The sequence below is a fragment of the Anoplophora glabripennis genome, unplaced genomic scaffold, assembly GCF_000390285.2.
Source record: "Anoplophora glabripennis isolate ALB-LARVAE unplaced genomic scaffold, Agla_2.0 scaffold1305, whole genome shotgun sequence".
Classification (NCBI taxonomy): Eukaryota; Metazoa; Arthropoda; class Insecta; order Coleoptera; family Cerambycidae; genus Anoplophora; species Anoplophora glabripennis.
The window spans coordinates 23,095-32,458 of record NW_019426063.1 but is presented as its reverse complement, the minus strand read 5'-3'; the positions used below and the strand labels follow the sequence as shown (position 1 = coordinate 32,458).

The 9,364-nt window shown below is 51.0% G+C and overlaps 1 protein-coding gene across 1 annotated transcript; it reads left to right on the top strand.

The window, feature by feature from the left end:
• Nucleotides 1-8,191: 8,191 nt before the first annotated feature.
• On the top strand, nt 8,192-8,689 carry LOC108914177. Its single transcript, XM_018719913.1, has one exon. The coding sequence runs from the start codon at nt 8,192-8,194 to the stop codon at nt 8,687-8,689; it is 498 nt and encodes a 165-aa protein (XP_018575429.1).
• Nucleotides 8,690-9,364: the final 675 nt, after the last annotated feature.

Genomic DNA, 9,364 nt, shown 5'->3' with positions numbered 1-9,364 from the left:
CGCAGTGGCAACAAAAGTCACTGTCAAATCGATCCATAAAAAACCAACCGTGTCAAAAAGTCACATTTTATAATTAATCTTTATTACACTTTTCGTCGCGCCAAGAGCCTCCGTCTTGGTGGACCCCTACAAGTAAAAGACAGAGTTAGTGCTGGAAAGATTTTTCATTAACCCATACTTACGTGTATTCGTCAGCCCAATCCTTCAAGCAAAGTGTGTTGACGTATGCTGCCGTTCTGAGCCTGCCGAGAGGTGAGTTTGTCTGTGTGATTTCTTCTACTAACCAGCTAGAGCCAGGACCGAGTTTTCTGTTTTTTTTTCTGCTTTTACTATTACCCCAGTTATTACAACACGTAATTTAAGTCGCCCTACAGTTGCAAGCAAACATTCTTTCTTGAATAAACGCTGAGCTAGCAAGGAAAAGTAAAGTACTTGTATGAACGGACGGTACGGGAGAAATTATCCAGGTTCCGCGAACGCGGATGGCTCCCGACAATCTATTATAAAAACAATCCAAATTCAAAATTAAGTCTAAATTACCTAAATTATTATCACTACTTTCTCTCTTTGGCCGGTCTAGTCATATATATATTTTTACTTTCCACGCGAAAAAGAAATTAACAAGGTGACGGCGGCGAAAAGCTTCGCCGACGCCGCCAGGCCGAAGCAGGGCCCCGCCGCGGCACCCAAGGGGGGCCCAAAACCGACAGGAGCACGGAACCCGCAAATGTGGCCTGCATGCTGACACAAATGCGGAAGATGTACTTCGCGATGTCGGCTTTTTTCAGTAAAATGTCATCTCTGTTACAGGACTTGTGTGCAGTCCCTCAGAATTGCCTCCTGGAATGTCGACGGACTCCGGGGGCGAAAAATCGAACTCAAGGAGCTCTTGCCCCGTCTAGACGTGGACGTGATGGCGATACAAGAGACCAAAGTAGAGGACGCACACACTGTTAGGATTCCTGGCTACCTAGTGTATCGCAGGGACCGAAACAGACACCGAGGGGGCGTGGCCCTGCTCGTAAAAAGAGGTATAGATCACCATGTGTTGCAGGTTCCCCAGCTAGAAAACATGGAAGCCGCCGCCGTATCGATCCGTACTCGCAGGTACGGAGACATCGCCGTGGTGACCTGTTATCAGCCCCCTCAGCTCCCGCTCACCGATCATGATTTACGCGCGGTCCTGTCCTGGAGGCGTAGCCCCAAACCGTAGCCATCGGGGACTTTAACGCGAAATCGCCCGAATGGCACAGCACGACCACCACCACGCGTGGCAGGGTGCTTCTGCAATTCTTGCAGAACCACAAGGACGTTGCAGCGTATGGACCCGATGGACCGACGTACTACGGAGCAGTTGGAAGACCAGACATGTTGGATATCGCTTTGCTCAGGGCAATATCGATGGCCGCCGACCTAGCGACGCACTACGAGGGGGCGACGAACCATGCTCCTATTCTCCTAACTCTAGGAGACGAGCGTCGCGGCGAGGAGACCGTTGCCAAGCGGCGGACCGACTGGGGCCTATTCCGCGCAGAAATGCAATTAATATGCGCACCCATTTCGGTCGTCCGCGACGCGGCGGACCTCGAGACTGCCCTCGTGAGCCTTGAGACAGACACCGCCTTGGAAGCCAGCACCACGGAAACGACGGAGAGGAGGATAGCGAATTATGCAGGTGAGTTGCCTATTATGTTGCAGAACCTAATCAGGGAAAAACGTGCGGCGAAAAGAAGAGCCGCGAGGAGAGTACACCCCCGGGATAAGCAGACGTTAAACCAGCCGAACCGGAGGGTAAAAGCGGCTCTAGATGAGCACTACCAGGACTCGTGGCAACGACATCTGGAGTCACTGAACCCCGAGACCGCAGCCTGTGGACGATGCAACGGGCGCTGAGGACCACCTGGAAGCCTATACCTCCGATTCACGGAGAGAACGGAATCGTCTACACTAGGTATGAAAAGGCCAAGGCATTCGCTAACAGCCATGAATTACGGTGTAGGGAAAACCTTCTCGACGACGAAGACGAGGACCACGCCGACGAGGTGGAACGACGCGTACTACGCTACAGACGCTAACCCGACAGGGACGACATTATTCCGGCGACACCCGAGGAGGTGAGGGACATCCTGCGGTGCCTTAACCCTCGCAAGGCATCCGGATGTGACCAGATTGGAAACAGAATACTCAGAAAGCTCTCCACAAGGGAGTGATGGCGCTGCTCAACATCGTCAACGCCATCCTGAGACTGCGAAGATTCCTCGCCAGGTGGAAGAAAGCCGACGTCATCTTCTTCCTGAAATCAGGTAAGAATCTAACCTTTGCTGCCAGTTACAGGCCCATCAGTCTCCTGCCGATGATGAGCAAGGTAGCGGAGAGGATCATCCTGACCAGACTGCGTGAGAGCTCGGACGAATTGCGAGTCATCCCCGACGAACAATTCGCCTACCGCAGCGGACACTCAACGGAGCAACAGATACTCAGGTTAGTAGAACATCTGTCCGCAGGTTTCAACAACCGAGAATCCACCGCGGCAGTCTTCCTGGACGTCGCCAAGGCCTTCGACAGGGTCTGGCACGATGGGCTTCTGGCTAAGATGCTCGACTTTGGCTACCCTGTCGGACTGGTCAAACTGGTGGAGTCCTTCCTCAGAGGCAGGAAGCTGCGTGCGAAGGTGGAAGGGGCCCTATCCACCTATCGAGACGTCGAAGCAGGCGTCCCCCAAGGAGCCGTGCTATCACCGCACCTGTTCAACATCTATACATCCGACATGCCCAGGACAGAGCGCACTACCGTGTGCCTCTATGCCGATGACACCGCCATAACGGCCCGTTCCCTGAACCCCGATATGGCGAAGAGGTACCTCCAAAGAGCTGTAAGCCAACTAGAGGACTGGTGCAACAGGTGGAAGGTGGCGATCAACCCGGAGAAAAGCACAGGTATTATGTTTTCTCGTAGGTACCAAACGCGCCCCCAGGGACACGTGAAGTTCAACGGAGAAGACATCCAGTGGGCGACCACCGTCAAGTACCTAGGGGTAACCCTGGATCGCACGCTGACGTGGAAGCCGCACGTCGAAGCAGTGACGCGCAAAGCGAAGATGGTGAGGGCGAAGCTTTATCCGCTTCTGTGCAGGGACAGCCGTCTCTGCCTGCGGAATAAGCTAACCCTCATCAGAGCAGTACTGCAGCCACAGCTGACATACGCTGGAACCGCGTGGGGACACGCAGCGAAGACGCACCTAGCCCGGGTGCAAGCCGTCGAGAATATCGCCGTCCGTTGCGCGACGGGGGCCCCTCGGTTCGTCCGCAACAGCGACATTCGCCGGGATCTGGAATTCACCTCAGCCCTGGAAGCGATCAAATAGCGCGCGAGAAAGCGTTTCGAGCGCGCCGAGATCCACAGCAACCAACTGATCCGGAACGTGGTGGACTACCGACCCGAAGAGGCTGCCGGCAGACGCAGGCGGCCTATACATCAACTCCTGGACGCAGGGTGAGTCGAAATTTTTCTGTCTGTTTCAGGACCGGTTTCTCCCCTCCCGCCTAAGGGCCTAAGGGCCACCTTAGCAAAGCGCTTACTAAGCTGCATAGCTGCATGACCTCACCCGAAACCACCATCCCGGTTGCAAACGACTGTCGTCGTTTGCGTCCTATACACGACACCCCGGGGGTTTACACAGACGAGCCGGCGAAGAAAGAAGAGCGCCAGAAGAAAGGGCCCTAACCGGCAGGGCCCAGCCAGGACAGGAGGAGGCCCCATGAACCGATCGCGTTGGCGGCCCGGAATGCCGGGGAAAGTTCCTACCTCTACGAGGCGTCCGCTCCGATATCCCGCTCGACCCTGCTCTATCCAAGATCATTTTTCCTGCCAAGGATATTGGCGCGCGCGCACCACCGCAGCTCACTTGCATCTCAGCCTCCGTGCGCGACATACAAGAATTCATAAAGTCTCGCACCGTTCTTACCTGTTAACTCTTAATTCCTGGTTTAATTTAAATCCGTTAAACAATAGAACCAGAACAAAAAAATAAAAAATAATAATAATAAATAAATAAATAAATATTAAAATAATAATAAAATATGTACAGGGCGAGCAAAAGAGCCAAGAAAAAAATAATAATAAAAAGAAAGAAATAGTTCAAATAAATAAGTTGAAAAAAGAAAAAATATTAAAAAAGAGAAAAAATAAATAATAGAAATAAGCCCTGAAAAGAAAAGTAGAAATAAAGATTTGCCAAACCATAGTTGAAAAAATAATAAATATGAATAAAATCGCTTCTTCAGCCACCGATATGGAGGACTTCCCCGCAGTTTTGGGCTTCCCGGAGGGCCTGAGAAGGAGACATGGCGCCCAACAGCGTGAGGCAGGAAGCACCGGCGTGCCTTCACCTACCCGACCAACCGAGCAAACCTTTAGGAATTGCATGTGGGACTACACCCTCGATGAGACGTCGGCTCCACCGACAAGCACGTTTCTACACACCGGCGGGGCGCAACAGCAAGACACTGTCCCACAATAGACAACATCCGACACAACCATGACCTACGACCATCCCAATGCAGCGACGTGGCAGAATACTACCAATATAGCTATGGTCTAGGCGTTAACCGAATTGACGCAACAAGTAGCAGCCCTGCGTGCCATCGACGTGCGAGAAGAGCCGGATTTTGAGTTTTCTGGCAATCCCATCGAAGACCCAGAGGATTATCTACAAGCGTTGGAGGCATGGTTCCACCAGAAGCGAGTTCCAGCCACCCGACAGTTCCTAACTATCCGAAGAACCCTAGTAAAAGAAGCGTTCTATCAACGTTCTCGCCTTGTCTTTCGGTCAGATTCGCGGGTGATGGGTCGCGTTCTGGATTTCTATTTCAAATACGGATGCTATGGTGGTGGATGCTTTTCCCGCTGGAGAAGCGTCTCGAGGTTTTCGGTCAGGCCGCGGCGCGTATTACGCCTGTAGGATCTCTTTTATGTTTTAATTTCAAGAAAAAATAAATGTTCGTCAGGCGCCAGTAAATTTCGAGAAAAAGAATTTACAAACTTTTAACAGCACTCTATGTTCGGGCTAGCTATTACTCGAAAATAACTAATTTTGGTTTTGCGAATTGTCAGGATAACGTCCTGTAGGTTTTGCCACTAAACCTAGGAATAAACAAAGAAAAAACTTTTTATTGGTTTTTGAAAAGAACAACCTTGCACAGTGAAACACTACGCTTTCTTGGCGAGTAAGATAATTTGTATTTTTATTAAAAACGATTTATAAACAACAAATACATTAAACTTCTAATATTGCTAACGTCGATCAAAACATCCAACTTACTATAAAATAACGGCATAAAATAAAATAAATATACTATAATCTACAGCACAGTCTAACAAATATTAAGCTAGCCAGTGGAAAAAAGAGTACTTTATATATCAAAAATGTTCTGCTAGAGAACGAGCCACGTTTAACAAGAAATTTGTTAAAAAATACAAAAATTTTTGAAAAAATAATTTTTTGGTTATATATGAACCAATAAAAGAGAACCCTTGGTAATATTAAGATAGGTTTTACCTATTTAACACCACAATAACTCAAAACTCAAACTCAAAAATACTATTCGCGATTCACAAGGAAGTACACACGGTGAACTGCAAACTGCAACTGCCTTCATCCCCGAATCTCATCCCCTTTTATGCAGTACAATGTACAATTTTCTCCTAAGTTTCGAATGAAAGATTTTTAAAAATAAAAATTTCGCCTAAGTTCTCAAACGATTAATTTTTTACCTATGTTTCTAGTACGTTTTCTTTCTACACCTTGTTTTCCTAGTCGGCGTCCGCGTCTAGAATTACCATCCTGGATTTTCTTTTCCTTTTCCGCACCGGTGAATACGAGGAGGCGGTGTCATCAGACTGTGTCAGGCTCTGGGATGCAGAACAGTTCAAATGGTTCGACGAAACCTGTATCCCAGGCATGGACTGGGAGCTCTTCAAATGGCAGTTTCGGGCAAGATTCAATTCCACGGCCGTCAGGTCGACACTGCTTAAACAATTATATGGTCAGCCACGTCGTGGGGAGATCGCGTATATATTTATCACCAAGAAATGGAACCTGTTCAAGCGACTCGCCCCCGAGACCCTTGACTCAGAAAGGCTAGAAATTATCAGAGAGCTACTACCACCGCAAACCAGGGTTGTTACACGGGGAATCAAGTTCCAGGACGTTCAACGTATGGTAGAAGTAGTCGCGCAAATCCAGCGAGACCTATCAGAGGGTGCGACTCCACGAGGCAACCCGCCACCGCTGGTGCCAGGGCCACCATTACCACTGCGACTACCCTGCGAGACAGGGAAACTGGGCGAGGGCCGGGGCACCCCCGCAACCAACAGGCTCCCGGCCCCACGACATCCACCGAGAAGCAGAAGAGAGGCGCGAACGACCGACACCGCCAGTGCCAGTTACCCGTCAGTAGCGGGCTTGAACCAGGCGGGCAACGACACCACCAGCCCGCTACCAAGGATTGCGGTGACCATCAACAACAAGCCGCTTTCCGCACTGATAGACACCGGCGCTAATCGCAACTTCATACGCGCCAACCTAATCGACGACTACCGAACTAGACCTCACACGAGAAGAATATTCCTCGCTTGCGACGCTACCCATGCAACCGCCGAAAATCACGTTATATGCAAGAATCCAAGAAGTCGAATACCAGGTGGAGTACCTGATCATTCCGGACCTGCGAGAAGAACTGATCCTGGGGCAACCATAGCTGGCTGACAACGAGGCGGTGGTGGACACCAGCCGCCGATGTGTTCACCTGGGAAGGTCTCTGCGACAAACCGCCTATTGGTCCCAGGCCGTCCACACCGCCGATACGAGACAACCGCCGCTACAATTAACTCCACATATACCATCGCCACACCGAGATACCTATGAAGAGGTATTGACCCGCTACGCCGAGGTGTTCGCGGAAGCCGACGTGCCCTCGACGACCATTTCTACCCAACACCGAGTTATCTTTAAAGATGAAACACCGGTGCGAGCGCGCACCTACCGATGCTCGGAGGAGCGGAAAAGAATAATTAACGAAGAAATCACTCAGATGCTGGCCCAGGGGATTATCCGACGTAGTATGTCCGACTGCAACAGCCCGGTGGTCATTGTAAAGAAACGAGACGGCAAGCAGCGGTTCTGCGTCGACTACCGCCTGTTGAACGAACGCACCCACGTAGAGGTCAGTCACCTGCCAACCATCTCCGACACGCTAATGGAACTTGGAACGGCTAAGATGTTCACAACCCTCGACTTCAAGAGCGGGTACTGGCAGGTGCACCTGTCTGAAGAATCCCGAAGGCAGGGGCTCCAGGAACCTTTCAAAAATTAATGGTTAACGTCCTCGATGGGTACATGCACCGATTCGTCAAAGTCTACCTGGATGACGACGTCGTGTACTCCGAAACCCATGAACACCAAGAACACATCGCCAAGGTACTGGAACGACTCGCTGTTCATGGTCTACGTTGCTCCACCGAAAAATGCCAGATTGCCACCAGCCAAATCCCGTACCTCGGGCATGTCATCACTGAAGCCAAGAACCTGCCGCAGCACCTACAGCGCATCCAAGATTTCCAAGCATCCAGAACCATCCGAGAGCTCCGCAAATATATGGGAACGGCGAACTGGCTGCGAGACTACGTCCCACGTTTCGCCGAACTCGCAACACAACTGCGAAGAAAAAGTTTACCTGGGGAGAAGCCGCGCAGGAGGCGTTCGACCGCGTTAAAGAAGCCATGGCCCAGCCATTGGAACTTAGCCGACCCGACCGAATAAGCCATTCTGTCTGCAGACCGATGCCAGCAGCTTGGGAATAGCTGAGTATTATTCCAGGAAGAGGAAAACCGACGCAGAATTATCGCCTATGCCTCCGCAAAATTCGCCGCCACAGAACGACGGTATTACATTAACGAACAGGAGGTCCTGGCGGCCGTATGGGCGATTAAGAAATACCGGATGTTTCTACAAGACGGCCCCTTCCGATTATATACTGACAACCGCTCGCTGCTATGGCTGAGTAAGTACCAAGAACGGGCCAAACTAACCCGATGGGACCTTCTGCTATAAGGGTACCAATTTGAAGTCGTCCATGTGCCCGGTACTCGGAATGAGCTTCCCGACTATCTTTCACGCAACCCAGAGCAAGTCATGGAAAAAGACCAGCCCACCGAAGACGAAAACCAACACCCCCTACTTAACCAAATCCAAGAGAGTACCCTGTATGAAGAAATCGCCGCGGCACAGCGTGAAGACGACAGCTGCCAGCAAGACAAAGCACGTCTTCAACGGTTGGCTCGGGAGAAGCCCGCCGACGAACGACGCATCAAAGAAGAGTACGCTCTCGTGGACGATTGTATATGGAAACGAACCCCGCAACAACTCCTGCTCTATGTGCCGAGAACGCTGCGTCGCCAGCTCCTAGAAGAATACCACGACGGGCCACACGCCGCTCATCCCGGGCGGGATGAAATCCAAACCGCTATACAGCAGAAGTTCTGGTGGCCGAAATTACCTCGAAACGTTGCCGAGTGCGTGAGGTGCTGTACCATTTGTGCCGCTGTAAAGGCAGGGCCGCCGCAAGCCAAAGCTCCACTACCCAACGCGTGTGTGGCGGCCAAGCAGTACGCAGCGCCCGAGCAACGATAGCCGCCCGACACGTCGAAGGTCCCGGATAATAGTACGGTCGTCCTCGCCACGCCAGCACGAGCCGCGCGCTAGCGGCGCGCCACCCTGAAACGGTTCCCCGGAGGGAACAGCCGTGCCGCAGCGAAGCGGCCTAATCGAACCCGAGCCGCCCGATGTGCCAGGAGCAAGCGGTCTCCAGCCACGCGCGACTTAAAATTATGTACATAGACATTTACTATGTTCTTATTTAACTTTGTTGTTTCACTTATGAGTATATAGCTGTTTGAATAACTTTTACTTTAACATTTTTATATAGGTAGGATATTTGATTTCGTTTTCTTAAACTGTATTTACAATTATAAACAACAGGAAAATAAACTGCACCAGGGCCAGGTTAACGGGAGAAGGCATCGCCATTCACCCGTAAATGCCCGAGGATTACAGGTGTCTCACGCGGGTCCTCGCCGACGAGGGTAGGGAATATCACACATATTCCCTCCCTAGAGAGAGGTTACTGAGGGCAGTAATCCGAGGGTTGCCTGACGGAATCTCAAACGAGGAGATTCGGTCGGACCTCGAACAACAGGGATACAATATTACCTCTGTTTTCAGGATGCGGAGCAGACGAGACAGGGCCCCCATGTTCCTGGTTCTGATTCAAGCCCCTCAAGACCAAGAGGACTTGCTCAAGGTGAC

Coding starts and splice junctions, on each gene's coding strand:
- LOC108914177 (XM_018719913.1), top strand. CDS start 8,192: ATGGAAAAAGACCAGCCCACCGAAGACGAAAACCAACACCCCCTACTT.